The sequence below is a fragment of the Platalea leucorodia genome, assembly GCF_965183815.1.
Source record: "Platalea leucorodia genome assembly, chromosome: 3".
NCBI classification, from domain to species: Eukaryota; Metazoa; Chordata; class Aves; order Pelecaniformes; family Threskiornithidae; genus Platalea; species Platalea leucorodia.
In genome coordinates, this window is record NC_138825.1 from 57,364,652 (window position 1) to 57,380,741 (window position 16,090).

General features: G+C 38.1%; 1 protein-coding gene across 1 annotated transcript in view; it reads left to right on the forward strand.

The window, feature by feature from the left end:
- Window positions 1-16,090, forward strand: part of ESR1 (estrogen receptor 1) — a gene marked incomplete at its 3' end in the record, with an annotated part of 113,742 nt that overhangs the window by 19,442 nt on the left and 78,210 nt on the right. Inside the window, exon 2 of the mRNA XM_082306272.1 lies at window positions 11,110-11,300. Within this exon, the coding sequence (XP_082162398.1) occupies window positions 11,110-11,300 (191 nt within the window). The remainder of the gene's footprint in view (window positions 1-11,109; window positions 11,301-16,090) is intronic.

The following is a 16,090-nucleotide window of genomic DNA, read 5'->3' on the forward strand; positions in this document are numbered from 1 at the left end:
TTTTATTCATGCCTACAGTTTTTCAAACATATTTTATTCTTCAGATTGTTTACACTAAAGTGAGATGTCCTATGTCCACGCTTCCAGAACGTTTGCCTCCTGAACCCTCCACTTTCACACACTTGTGGGGGCAGCTGATTGCCACATTCAGGCCCCTCTTGCTTCTGTCCCCAGAGCCATACAGCCACACAGCAACTTGGTATTGCTGCCAGAAAATCATATCTATCCGGTGCCTGGCGGCACCTTGTCTGTCAGCAGCTTTTTCATCAAATTTGGCACGCTTTTAGGAAGTGGATTAAGGTGTTTCCTCAGATTATATGACTCTTTATACACCAGAGTCTGTGGGATTGCCTAACTGAATGAGATAGACAGTGTCAGAGACAAATAATGCCCAGGCAAAACTGTTCCTGGCAGGAGGTAGAAATGGGCAAAGAAACCCTGAGCAAGTTGGCTGGTCATTATTTTGGATCCCAAGGAACTGGATCAAAATATTTTTCACTGGTATTGTTCCTTAAGGAGTAGGAGGATGATCCAGTGATCAGGGATTCAAAAGGTATGTTAAAACAATAATTTGCAGCGATTAAAAGCAGCACAGATCTGCAAATGGGCCACCTGAAATGTAGGTATGTAAGAGAACATTTTTCTAGTGCTGCTTACCACAACAGAATCTGAAACATTAAATATTTCTCAAATTCACTAAGGGTCAGTGCAGTGCCCAGCCTTTGGCAAGGAGAAATCTAATACACAAGTACAATAACTGGGGAATTACTGAGTAGGGAAAAGGACTGCAGAATAAAAACTAATCTAAGGGGTAGAGAAGATCATGAGCTAAATACAAGTCAACAGAGTAATCTTTTGCAGAAAAGGCAAGCCACTTTTGCCACTAAGGGCAAGTGAAGTCCTTATGAGAGCAGCAAGAGGATGGGAGAATGAGAAAGGAGACTCTGGAAGGAAGGCTGGAGGCTGAGAGGTGGTGGAGCAGGAACCTTACAAAGGGAAAATGTGTACTAAGAGGGCAGCGACTGAATTGTTCCCCGGGCTAACTGGAAATAGCTGAGGACAAATGAGCTTAATTTCCAGCAGGGAGGACTTAGGCTGGACATTAGGTAGTGAAGCAGCAAACAGTCCACAGAGAGAGGCTTAATCATTGGAAATGTAAGGGCAAGTTAAAACAAGTTCCTCTGGGGCAGGTCTAGAGATATAGTCTTTTAAATGATACTCTGCCCCTGCCTTTACTGAATGGTGGTATATAGTGATTGCGGAGTATGTGATTTCTGTAGAGCTGTTTATGTTACTTTCACATTGAGACTGCAGGGCAGTTTGCCTACTGGTAGAGTTAGCTTCAACTTCTGCACCAGGTTAACTCTGCAGAACTGTCCCTCTGGATGTGCCTGTTGATTCTTTTTCCTTATTACATACATGTTTATTTCTTTGTAAATGTGTATTACATGAAAAGAAATGTTTTGGTGTTTGAATGTCTTTCTGTCAAAACTCTTTAAAATCAGGATTTCTGCAAAACGAAAATCCCACAGAAAATGTTTTTTCCTTGAAAATTAAAAAAGAGGAATTTTCTTGTCTGAACCTTTTTGCAGAAACTAGATTTCTGTGCTGATTTCAATAGTCTTCAGAACATTAATAAGAGGACAATGTTTTTTCTTATTTCAGAAGTGAAATTCTGGCAAGAAATATTATGGCATTAAGCACATATTATGGCTTGCATGGCATCTCTCGATTGGTTCTTCAAAGATGTGTTTCTGGCCCACATTTTATCCCATGGGCAAAGTGTCCTGGCACACAGAACCTCAGGGCTCCAATGGGAGTGGTTACTGTGATGAAGGCTTGGCTTATAAGAGGTACAGTCCCAGTCCAGAGGAGAAAAGACAGAAGTACAAATCATATAAAGCAAGGTCCTATACGTAAATGAAATTTCATAGCTTGAAAGGTATTATAAAGAAGTATTTGTGTTGATGTTTTTACTTTGTCTTCTTTTTTTTAACCATAAAATATTTTAATTCTGTTTGGACTGACTTAAAAAATCATAGTTTTTCTTGTTTATTGTTCATAGCACTTATAATGAGCTGCTCACCACAGAATTTCAGAAATTTTAAGTTCAGCCTTGGTAAAAAGTATATAATTTTGTCCTTTTATGATTAACGAGTTATATGTGGTCAATAAATGGCAATACTGAGGTCCCTCAGGCCTTCTTTATTTACAAATCTCAGTATGGGCTTGTGGAACTGGTGTGGGGTAGGTCAAAGGAAAGTAGAATTGTATATTAAGATTAACAGAAGCTAAGTAACCATGGCAGCCTGAGTTACAAGTGTACAGAGAGAGGCAGAAGAGTGGAACCTTCCTGCCCAGGACACGAGGAGAATAAGTAACGATGGAGGGAGAAGGAGAGCTTTGGATGAAGTGCCTGCAGGGAGTCTGGGCATGGGAGAAGTAGCCAGGCAGAGTTGGTCCAGGCACCGGAGGAGAAGAGTTTGTCCTTTCTGGACAGGGAGACTGAGACTGGAAGGAAAAGCCCAAAGGTGGAGGTAAGTGTGAGAATGGGACAAGAGGAGCTGGGCGGGTCAAGTGAGAGCACTTGACAAAGAACAGCTGTGGGAGGACAGAGCAGATGTTCTCACTGACAGCCGCAGCAGCAGCCTCTGTGTATTTATTAGCTTTTACTTCTCCTGAACTGGAGTAGAATAAAAGACTTGTAGCATCGCTATTTACAGCTGTTAGCAGGTATCACTGACATCCTTCCTCTGCTGCTCAGGAATGAGGGTGATCTGCCATCACCTGCTGCATTAAGGCAAGTGAGACGTGGACCAACATGTCCCAGCCCTGCTGTCTGTGACTATAAATATGAGGCAGAAGGACAACATTTTTGTTTTTCTACATGTCCTCTTTAGAAGGTGAGAAGCTACACACAGAAAAAATGTTATTTGCAAACTTTTATTTTTAATAAGCCTAAATTAAGGTAACCTGTGCAAACCTTATTTAGTCTCTTTGTGCCTTTGTGATTATTATTACAATAATTATTTTCATAATTATAAGGTAATCATAAGTGAACTGCTGTTTCAATATATGAAAAGGATCAACTCTGGAACGTGTCGTGCTCATATACTGAAATATGTCACTGTTTGTAAATTCTCTACTCGTTTCTCACGAAGTATGGTAACTAAAAAAAGGAGTGAGGCAAAAATTTCAAGAAGTATTATGTGAAGGCACCTGATTGCTGGCCTGAAGAACTAAATTCTCTGTCTACTTCTGCTACAAATGCTTCTGTGAAGTTCAGAGATCATTTAAATCAAATTCCTTACAAGTAGTCTTGTGTTGTATTGTAATTTCCTTTGTGCTGAATGGAAGTCCTACAGTCTGATTTATGTAAGTGTTGAACGTTTACCCTTGCAATTGCAGACAAGGGAAGTAGCACTCTGAACATTCAAAATGCTATTTAATGGTGGGTACTTAAAAAACTCAGGTTGCACATAACTCAGTACATACTTTTGACCTTAATCTCTTTCAGCCTCATTTTTTATCCTTTCAACTCACAAAAGTATTGGAAAAATACATTAATTAGCACCTGTCAACTGCTAAAATGCTATAGTGGCATGGAAATACTGGAAGGAAATTAATTTTAATGTTATAGCTCAATTCGGATAGTGTGCTGATAGTAAGGCACCAGACACTGAACAGTCAAGAAAAAAAACCCCAAAGACAGAATAGCTGCTCATTTAATAAATTCTTTTTATTCTGTGCGCTGATGAGCTGTTGCCCTGTGAAAAGTATGGTCATATAATTAAAGATATCATACATATGCACAGAATGGATAAATGAAGGTTTCGATTGCATTTGCAAGGTGCAGTTCAGCCATGTGCTGTATTTAAAATCTTAATCTTCTTTTAATATATATTCATATAAAGCATGTGTGTGGGTGTTTCTGCATTCACCTTATGTACAAGAAAGAAATTATTAACCTTCAGTGCATAAGAAAAAAATCAGAAAATTGCCATTGCTTCAGAACTGTTTCAATTCTGGGCTATTCAGTGAAGTACAGCTACACCACCACTCTTCACTTAAGACTAATGAAAATGACCTTGTAAGTGAGTTGTAGTTTAGATTCCAACAGCACTGAGAAATAGAATGAAACAGAACCAATTTCTCAGTATTTATTCCAAAGATGTTTTTGTATGCATTTCAATTTCAGACCTGTTGAACTGACAAATAGATTGAGCTCTTTCCTTTTTTAAAGCCACACTCCTGCCATCCCCAGGAAAAACTTCCAATTTTTTCAGAAAGCTGGGCAAACTTCTATGTTGTCAAGGGGATCAGCTGCAAAATGATTAGCTCACATTTATAAACCGTGGAAAACCAATCCTGGGAGTGGAAGTATGGGAGAGGGAAATATTGAAAACATCCAAATTCAGGTATCAAGCACATGAATGAGGAGCCTGGGCTCCCTTCCCTTCCCGTCAATAGAACTTCTGGGAAATGGAGGTGGCTGCAGATGCCACGGAGCGCACAGTGACTGTGCATAGACACATCTCTCTAGACTTTAATCCAGTCTGCAAATATTAGTGGCAGATCTGAGAAAAAAATTAAATTTGTCAAAAATGAAGTTTTAAGGGACTGAAAGAATGTGCAAATTTATACTGACTTTAGCAAATAGCTTTAGAGGAGATTTTTCTTCACACATGGCATGGTTTTATTTTGGCATATCTAAATGTAGTATTTCAGCCACTCATTTTAAAATTAACCGGAGTTAAGGATGAAGGAAGATGATAGAACTAACGCCAAAGGAAATGTTCAATTTCGTGTTGAATAAGAAGCTTTGATGACCTAAGAAGATATGCTTTTGTTTTCATGTGTGCAAAGCCTGTCTTCAACGCTACCATTTCTTGGTCAATACTGATCTATTTTTCCTAAGTTATTTTGCTTTAGTTACCAAATAAAGTTGTATTTTATTCTAGTTCTAAAGAAAACATTCCAGTGTCTTCTGACTATAAAATGCATTTTTCTGATACATTGTGAAAGACTGTCAGTATTTTAAGATTATTTTATTATTCAACTTTCATATAATTTAATTCCTTTTAATTTTTTTTCTTAAATTTCTCTCCTGTCACTTATTTTTTTTTTTTCCTGCACTGAGGCCTGTCCTGTTTTCAGTTGATTTCCTTGCCATTTTTTTTCTTAGTTGGCTTTCACATATATCTTCTGATATAGGGAAGCTTAGGGACTAGCTTAGGGACTTCTACACAGGTAGTCCTGTTTAGATGTCCCTGCACTCACCCTGAAGGAGGAGATATGAGTCAAATCCATGAAACAAATGAGAGGAAGCAACCAGAGGAACATTTCTCCAGCATGAAGGTCTCCTCCCGCACTGTTGTCACAGGTGGCAAGGGAGCTGCTGTGCAGCTCTGCTCTGGTGGCCTTCCTGGTTGCACTCTGTGTTTCCCCTGGTGGAAAGACTTGTGAAGGCACAGGGAACTGTGCAAGGCTTTGGGAGAGGGAAGAGAAGGGGCTGGCCATGCAGTCCATAGAGGGATCTGAATTACAGGCAGCTCCTCATTCTACAGCTTATTTTCACCCAGGAGTGTCAAACTTTTGCAGCTATGTTTATCCCATATAGAAATTGTAGATGAACTTAAATGTCACGTTTAGTGAGGTAGGCACTAAACGGGAAGGGACATTATAATTGTCTAAGGGAAATGTTTATTACTCTCATTTTTGATGCTGCAGCCAGAGACATTAACTTGCTGACGATCAGGGAATAAACTGAGGATAATGGGGCAAGAAAGGCCTGCATGTATATTAGTTACCTAAACAAGGCCAGGGCATGCATGCAAACACCAGCATGGTGGCTCTCACTGCTTAATAGCTTGACACTCCCAGGCACCATTTGGCCTGGCTGAGTAATCCTCTGCCAGGGAGAGCTATGCAAGGATCCTTCTCCCTTGGTAGCACAGATGAAAACATCCTGTTTGGGGGAGGAAGAGAGTTTAGCTGTGTGAGTGAAGCATGCTCAGAGCCATGGATTGGGAATCAATTGCAGTCATGCCCCAGGGTGAACCCCAGCTGATCTTCATCACTGGCAGATGATCAACCAAGGTGCGATGCCTGCTTCCAGTCCTGTTGCTGGAACCCACCCTCATTGCTGTAGCCCATCTTGTGCAATGCTGGCTCAGCATGGGGCCAACTCCTGAGGTCCCATCTAGCCTAAAATACCCTGTGATTCTGTCTGTTTGATATACGAATCCATGTAAGACTTTCTCTCTCCATCGTCAAGTTATATTTAGCTTAATTACAACCTTTGGCGTTTTGGGATATTTGTTTTAAGCCAACATTTTCATTTGGATAGCATATGATTTTTTTCAGATTCATTGGAGCTACTTTCTGAGAGTACAGTTTTGAGGCACTTAATGTACTTGGCAATTTTCTGTTTATTTGTATACTTAGTCATTCCTATTGCAGTACTTCTCCTTGAGATGTCTGTTAAGTATTTTCAAGCAGTTAATTCTGTTCAAATAATCTTTCAGAAATATTTTGCCCCATATGGAAATTCACATTCTAACATTAAGCTAATTAATATTGAATAGTAGAATGGTGTTATAATAAGTCCGATGTGTGGAAAAGTATTCATGCTAGACCTTGACTGCATTTGAAATGGCCATTGGTTTTGAGTCTTTTCACACTGGGAACATCTGTCCATTCTGGTAAGAAAGATGTAGCAGCTGAAGATCAAAGTTTCTTGTATGAAAGTAAATTCAGAAAACTAGAATTTCTTAAGGTGTCTCCTTTAACTGCTTAAATAACTTTTCCCTTAAGCCCTCCTACCTATGAAATCTCTTTATTTCAGATAAATTTGGGGTTGTGAATTAATTGGGCCTTACCTTGCTGTTGGGTGGATTGTGTACTGTGGGTTATTCTAAATTCGTCCTGCCTGCCTGCCAGTCAGATTACCATGATGTAAAAAATGGAGTTTACATCACAAAACTGTAATTCCCTCACATACGCATTCTTTTTACCTTGCAGTCAACATGGGGTTAATGCTCTTGGCTGATTCACAGTTGCAGGTGATGAGTAAAGGTTGAAAGCAGAGGTGTCTTGTTTGCTAAAACATTTATTGAAGAGCAGACTCAGCCTGACATAGGTGGAAAAACATGAAAGTAAGTGTGGAAGACAAGTTTGTCCTGCTCTGCAGCTTCCAAATCACTTTCTATTTTATGTCTGCTGTGTTATTACATTTGGAAACGAGCAGTAAATCCTGAGGCTTTTTTGCTTTCTAAGCTGTTCTGTTTTGGTGGGGGCCTTGGAGGGAGGGCTTTATCTGGGGTTTTCTTTCCTTTTGATTTGTGTTTTTCTTTGGTAAACATAGTTGACAAGAACTTTTGATCTTTTTTTTTTTGTTAGTGTTTACATAGATTACAAAGGAAATTGTTGAAAAGGTTCTGCTATTGTATTTTGGGAATGATGATCTTGCCAAAGTTATTAAATTTGGGTTAGGGTGTTGCACTATGTTCTCCAGAAGGCTAACCCTTGAAACCTAACTGAAAACTGGATGAAGAGCAGAGTGTTATTTTTTGTCAGGACACAGCATCAGTGGTCTGTGATGTGCACTAACTAGCAGCTGATTTCTGGATGAAATTTCAGATGTTATTTTGATTTAGCAAGCTCTGTGTTATGGGGATACTCTTTTCCCAAAAAGATTTCCTCCTTAGCTCCTCTAATAAGTACTAGAGTTGTGATAATCCAAAGTTTCTTTATTGCCAGCTTTCATTTCCATTGTATAAATGGAAAGGGGCGGCAGGATGTTGTTTCTGGGGAGGATGGGGCTATGGGTATTTTAGTGTGCTTCCCAGTGTGGTTCACAAGAGCCTGCATGTGAAGACTCTGCAAGGCCAGTTTACACCAGTGGTGCTCGAGTGGCACTGATGTTGGGAGGGGGGTGGAAAGCCAGCAAGGTCATCTTTGGATTCAGTTTGCTTTGTGAAGGTCTGTGTTAACAGATTTATAGTGCAGTTTCAATACAACAAGTTTGTGTGCAGGAAGGCAATGGAAGTCTAAATCAAATACGAAATCCAGGGGCATTATGGGCAGGCGGGAGCAGGAGCATTACTCCCCTGTCTGTTTGTGATCCCTTGTGCCTCGGATCCTGTGTGTGCTTACAGGGAGCAAGCTGTCTCATTGCCTCTGCCTGCTGCCTCCCTCTAAAAAAGTGGCCCTCGTTCAGTGACTGAGGATGGACAGAACCTGTGGGACAGACTCCCTGCAAGCAGCATGGCAAAATATATCTGTTTTTATGGCATCTTCCTTATTAGTGTTTATGCATCCTTTTCTTTGGAGCGTACATTTTTCATGAGTTTTCTTATCTTTTCTAGACAGAAAAAGCATTTTTTGGTTATTTCAGGCTATTTTTCAGTCATTTTTTATTATTCTTAATATCATTTTAATAAAAACGTATTTGTGAGCCTAGTCTTGATCTGAGTGAAGATAAATATTCTGAAAAGATGAAAATTTAAATTATCTAAACCGAATGATAACTGATAGTTTTTGGTATTTCTTTACTCTATTGTGGTTTTACCTATTCGTTGAAGTGTTTTCTTTTGTATCTAGCTAGGAAACTAGGATTGCTTTAGTAAGTTTGTGTGTGTGTGTGTGTGTATATGTGGTATTGGAAAATTACTACACACCTCCAAAAATACATAATTGTTTTGGACCCTGACATTTTGTTCCTTTTACTGTGTTTAATGTGCCTTTTTTAAAAGGTAAAATTTTATAAACTGTATTTTATTTTTGTTTCTTATTGATATGAAAATAATTTTGTGAACCTTGTCTTGTATAACATGCATATTTGTAGCAGTTATGAAAAAAAATCCAAGATTATGAATATCTATCAGGTGGTCATGTACACCTAACAGACTAGTCTATTGCTGTTAAAATTATATTGACAGTTATTTGCTTGCTTGCTGATTTACTTTAAATATTTAAAATAGTGTTGTAGTTATATACACCTAAAAGTATATTTTTTTAAAAAAGCCACATTGTAGTTAACCTAAAGGTATACTGAGAGGATGGATTAGATGATCTAGCTGCAGGTAGGAGAGAATGGGGTGGAGAAGATAAGAAACAACAGCTTTGATCAGTGCTCAGTAGGAAAAAAAGAAGTCAATTAAATGAGGCACTGAGATAAAGCAAATTCAAAGGAAGATTCAGGACCTGGAGAGGAATAAAAAGAACTACCTAGATTTGGTGGGTGGGAAAAGGTAGTTACATGAACCATGTATGTGTTGTATCCATAACAATTTATTAATGATATTGTTTCCACCTTTTCACTTTTTAACATCTGAAATATTCAAGGCTTTTTTTTTTCCCCTGCCTACTTTGTTAAACTCGTATTGTCAGAATTGTGGTGTTCACCAGTTTTCCCGTCTCACTAAAAAGCCAGGATTGTGCCATGTCAGCACTTCACAATTTGCAGTTGCTTCTGTCTTGCACAAGTCCCAAGGAAACAAAAATTATTTTAAAAGTGTTCAAAATTAGGTGGTATATAAGGCTTGGTAAAGAACTTTGTGTTTAAAAATTGTTTTCCTGAATGATGCCAGTAGCAGTTTCTGCTATCTAACATGGTGAAGCCGCATGTTTCTTTAATAACTGATATTCATTCGAAGCTATTCAATGAAAATATATCATATTCAGGGACAGAAATTATATATAAAAAGTTTCGAAGGAATGGCTGGGAGCATGTGTCCAGGTGGCTTTGGCTGGTAGCAAGCTTTTGGGCATTGAGATGGATGGTAGCAGGAGACGGCAGGCAACTTTGGCTAATTGAAAGAGGATAGTTGAGCATATGCAGAGTAATCAGAAAGCTGCTAGGGAGTATTGGTTTGGAGCAGGAAGGTGCTGTTGGTGCCAGATGCCTTGGTTCATCAAAACAAAGGAAGTTTTGCTGCACTGAAGAAGGGAATAAGTCAAAAGCAGGTATGTAGGAAGAAAGCTGAAAGAGAGAGCCCCAGTCTCCTAGGCTCAAAACCATAATATGTATGTTTGAGAAAATGTTAAGACTCTGGGGAGGTAAGAGCCACCTGTTTACTAACCAGCAATTAAAACATGCATGGTAAGTGGATAATTACTGTAAACAGTAGGATTCTTCATGATTTAGCTTGTCTGATATTTTCACACCCAATTGTATTTGTCTCCTGGACAATTTGTAGTGCAGACTCTTACTGGAAAGCATGTTTTGCAAGAGCTGTTTGCCTTCCAGGAGCAATCCCAGAGTTCATTGCTGGTTCCCTTGGTAATTTCACATCCTCTCATCTTTTTGAATATTGTTTACCATGCCTGCAGCAGCTACCCTTGATAACCTCTTACCAGATTCACTAGATGTGAGTTCGTTGCCATTTACACTGCAGATTTTTTCAGTTTTCATTCAGCAGCATACTTCACGTGTGGGTTGTGTGCATGTCTAGTATGTCTGGTATGTCTAGTACATGTCTAGTAACATGTACATTACTAGAACAAAAATTCTTCGGCAACAATTTTTAATACTTTCCGACTTTTCTTGTTGTGCTAAACCCACTTAATTTTTATGAAAGTGGTATTGTAATGAGAATAGGGACTGTTTTATGCAGTATTATATCTTTGACAAAGTAAGGAAAGTTTGCATTTATAATTGGGCATTAATACTTGGAAATAGCCTGGTTAATAATTTAAGTGACTTGCAAATTCAGGTGCAAACATTAAGTGATTTTTGCTTTAGATCCTCAAATCAGCTACTGATACTGCAGTCATGATGAACCCTTTGGACAGGAGCAGGTACACAAAAAAATGCTGATTTTTTTGTATTTCTTTGTAATGTCTTGAGAAAAATGGTTTAATTTATCAAATAGCTATTATTTTTTCAAGGTACAACGCTTAATAAGATCAGATCGATTTGTGAGAAATTCCCCTGTATCTTACTGGTTCTACACCTTTCTAACTAGAACAGGACAGAGGGTGATAAAAGATTATCTTTTTGCGCATCTCTCTCTTCAATACTAGATCCGCTCTTCTTTCTGACAATCTGCAGGAGTGGATGAGACATAACCTCGCTGAATTATGCTTGTTTTCTGCTATTAACAGGCCAAGCTCTGATAACAGGCGCCACAGCATTCGGGAGAGGATGTCCAGTACCAACGAGAAAGGCAGCCTCTCCATGGAGTCCACCAAGGAGACCCGCTACTGTGCTGTCTGCAATGACTATGCTTCAGGCTACCATTATGGAGTCTGGTCTTGTGAAGGCTGCAAAGCTTTTTTCAAAAGGAGTATTCAAGGTAATACACTGTTCAAGTGAATCACCTTTACTCTTTACTCTTGAGGAAACTGTGAATCTACTTGAGATTGCAGCCTCAGCCCAGGACAATGACATTTACTGGGTTTTCATTAGCAGCTGCTGTGCTCTCCCATATTTTTTTAGCTCTGTATTTGGTGAATGCTTTTAGCAGGTATATAATATGTTGTTATTTAGTCCAAGATTAATGAGGGAAAGAAAAGCTTCTCTATGTTCTTCTTGGTTTAAGTATGTCTGACCATGGAGGCAGTGAGAAATCTAATTTAAAAATCTGTATTGGATCAAGATGACCACTCTTTCAGGCTATGTATATCTCTTTTCTGTGATTAAGTTCTTATCCAAAACAAGTTTTTTTTGAGACTTCCCTGTCAGATGAAGATTAATTAATGTCAATTGATTTATTAATTTTAATTTAGCGCTCCATTAGCAAGATGGCTCAATCCAAATCTCAACTTCTTGAAGATGTGAGAGGTTTTTTGAGAACCAATATTGAAAAGGAATGTTTCCTTGATGAAATAGAATTTGTATCTGTCCGCAAAGCAGTGCTTTGAAGTATACACAAAAAGGTTTAGTTCACAGTCTTGTCATGGCTAAAATATACTGTGCAAGGTGTCCAGTGGAATAAAGAGCATCTAACAGAAACAGTGTTAATTACTGTGTCTGAGATAATTATTGATTTAAATGCCTGTCACTCTGTGGACTGGATACTTTTTTGCTTTGTTCAACATCTCCTAAAATGAGTAAGAAATAAGAATGGTTGTCCTGAAAATACAGGTACTGTTCAGTATCTAAGTCTTATTTTGAAGAATAAAACAGATTTCTTCCTTTCCAAACAGAAAACTAGTAAAGCGCTATAGTTAAGTTGGGTTTCTATAGTTTTTTAAATCTCCAGGTGATATATAGACACAACATTTCCTGTCACTCCTTTTTTGAAGTAAACATAGTGAGGAACAGTTTTTACCTCATATCGCAAGGTGTGATTATTGCCTGTTTTGTTGCATGGTAGTCATGGTAACTCACTGAGGTAAGTTAAATAAAACTTCCAGCATTCAGCTCAGAATTTTCCCCGCATTAAAAAACAAATGAAAGATTGGCTGCGGGGTAGACATTGATGAAATGATTTGAATGTCAGTGATTACTTAATAGTTACTTGTATTTCTGCTTTTCCAGACTCATCGAAATTCTTTTTAGAAAAGAGAGTGGTTGCAGCCAGAGGTCAATAATAAGCAACACTGGAGGGAGAAAGGGTGAAATGCTTTTCTCTTAACATCAGAATGATTTACTTAAACTTGTGACGTCAGGAGAACAGCTCCCTTATTGAGCGTTTTTTGTTATTTTTCCTTTTGAGTTCCCCTGACCAAATCAGAACTATTCTTAGAATTTTGAAATTCTGTCCTTGTACTCGAACTGAACTAAGTCAGCAACGAAGTGAAAACTGAAGTATTCTTAAGCAAAAGTAAGAGTTAGTTATCAAGTAATTGTACAGCACAGATCTTCAGCTTTTGGCCATTATGGAAGAAGGAATGAATCTGACTCTTTCATTGAGTTTCATGGTTCTATGTCAGCACTTGGATGGTTTTGTCCTGGTCTCTATGTGGACAAATGTTGTGGTCCTCCACAATGGATCTGTTATCTATTTGTGCTACAGTACATGCTAATTAGTAAATTTAGTTCTTGCTACATTTATATACTTAACATATTTTTTTAAGTAGGTAAGCTTTAAAAATTTAAAGCTTAAGTTTCCAGTGTCCCGTAAAATGCCTTCCTTGATCTTTAAGTCGTGTTTGCTCTAATTTAAGCCCATTGCTTCTTACCCTATCCCTTGTGGGCATGAAGAAAGCCTATTACAACCTTTTACATAGTTGAAGACTGTTATCATATCTTTCCTCAGTCTTCTCTTTTTTAGACTAAACAAACCCACTTCTTTCAGTAGAACATGCTTTCTAGACTTCTGATCCTGTTTGTTAAACTCCTCTGTTCTTTTTCCAGTTGATCCACCTCTTTTGTGGTTAACAGCTATGGTAAAAAATGGCATCTACTAATATCAAGAAAGTAATTCAAGAATATGAGTACTTGTAAGAGAATTGTGATCACTTGATCACAGATGGTATGAAAAATCCTCTAAAGGACTTTTAAAGTCATAGGTACCCAGTCTTGATGAACTAAGGGATTTTTTGAATTTCCTGCTGGATCTGGAAAAGATCTCTACATCAGCAGTTACATGTTCTCATAGGATATGTGTCCAATTTATGAAAATGAAAGTAATTTTTAGATTGAGAATACATGAGAAAGCATGCCATTTACCATGCTGACTGTAGTAATTTAAAATAGGTTGTGATCAGATATCTAGGAATGAATGCTACTTATGTGTATGTGTAGAAGAATACGTGGACTAAATATTATTATATCTGCATTGTATATATGATATGCATTCCTGAAAAAGGGACAAAAATTTCCTGGGAATCATATGATTAAACTGTATTGAGGTACACAGGACTTGTTTGTATAAACAAAAGTAACACAGAATGCTTTCAGCAAAGATTTTTGTTGCTGTTTATAGTGTGTCTTTTTTTAAATGCAAGGTAACCACGCTACTTTTGTGCTTTACTGTCCTGTATTTCTCAATACATATATAGATGCAGAGATTCATGGTCATTTTTATACTTCTCATCAGAGATTTTATAGGAGAATTGCTATAGTGAAGTTTGATGTTCTTAATAGACTATAGTTAAACATGCTATGTGGTTCTTAATAGAACCACAGCAAAAAGTGAGTACAGACATGAACAATGAACAAGCTGTGTGGGCAATCCCTTTCCTCCCTGTGTATCTGTTATTCTCAGTGATATCTGCGGTATCTACGCTTACTTGCGTAAGTGTAGACTTAAATTTTGTGAAAACTCACATCTGCATTGGACCTTACCTGAGGTGGAGATGGATAGCTTCATTTTTATCCAGGTGAGCTGGAATGGTTCTGGAAATATTTTGTGAATTTTAAATGCTAAGTTGTTTCTCTTTGCTGTCAAACAGTTGAAGCTTAAAAGGCAACCTGAATTAGTAACTATCTTTCAATATGTGCAACTGCTCAATTTTGTTTAAACAACAGATGGTTGGTGGAAAATCTCAGCTGCCTCCTGAATCTGCCCGTGTCAGTCTATTTTGTTAGTTTATGTCCCAAAAGTGATTTGGAACCTTGTTTTGAGAAAACTCTGTGCAGACTGATATTAATGTATAATGTTTCATGGGAGAGAAAAAAATCATATGACACCAAGAACACTGTGTTGCTTGGTGATAGAAGAGTGCTTTATTCTTTGCCCAGCACATGTAGCCTTCAGGAGTGTACTTGGTCAACTGACTTGAATCCAGATGCATAACAAGCAGTCACATCACAGCACACTGTACTTCTCTACTAAAATATTTATGGATTTTAAGACCAAGAAGGGCCATTAGATCATCAAATCTGGTCTTCTCTCAATATAAACTTTATATGCTATCCACGTACAAAGCAAAGTAACTTGATGGAGGTAAATCTTTTAGAAGATGCCCAGCCTTGGTCTGTGGGCTCAAAAGCTTTCTTACAATGGTTGCTTATTCCAATAATTTGTCCTCCCATCTGCTATAAAACTACCTTTCTCATTTGAATTACTTTGGCTTTTACATCACATCCACGAACCAGACTTAGTATCTAGTATCTCTCTCCTCTGGGAAGTTCTTATAACTTAAGTTGTTAGAATCAAATGACCTTGATATCTTCACTGAACTAAAATGTTTCCGTCTCCTGCTGCATATCTTTCTATCTTCTGAGTCCTTTGTCTTTGCACCTTTTCTGATCCCCCCACACCCATAATAGCCTCTTTAAAATTTGGATGGCAGAATTGGATGAAGTATTTCAACATCATCCTTACACATGCTATTTACAAATTAAAAATCCTCTTGTGACTCACACATTATTTCCCCCTCCTTCTAATTCTCTTGTTTTTTGGATAACCAACAAAGGGTACAGGACAGGAAGAAATTACTCTTACCATCTCTGACAAGCATCCAACAAATGCCTATGTATGTGGGGATGAGAACCCTCAATGGGAGCACAAGGGATTCAGAGCAAACAAGGGGTAGCTCCTTACACTGGAGGGTATCTTGATCTCAGAATTGCTGAATTATTTTAGAAATCTCCAGTTCTATTTCCCTGCCTCCTTCATATGCCCTTCTGATGTTTTTCAGGTGCACCTTCTCTGTCTTTTCTCACAGCTGTATATTCAGACGAAAATCTGGGATATTTCACAAATATTCAGTTAAGAATTATTGCATGATGGGAGGCAGTACCAGTCCATCAAGAACAGATTGGCATGTGAGAATGGATGAATAGCCATGCTGAGGGATTCCAGAGGCCTGCCATTAATGTCAATGACAGAGAGATAGTGGTCTCTGAAGTGCAGGAATTCTTGAAGCTAGGAAGTATTTTACTTGTGTGGCTTGAACATGGATTTTATTTAACAGTTATGCCTTCTGACCATCAAATAGGAGAGTTTTGGCAGTAGACTTTGAGTGTTATCACTTGTTTTAACTTCACAGTGATAAAGTTGTACTTTGTTGAAAGTATGTAGTTCGAACTTTAATGCTAGGAGTGGTGATAATATATACATATTTTCATCTGAGTTGCAGAGAATTTAACTGGTAAAACATGCCTAATAAGTGGGTGTTTACGTAATGCTGCAGTGCAGCAATTGAAATATTGTCAATTTGGGAAGTTTCCGAGATCTTCCCTTTAACTTTC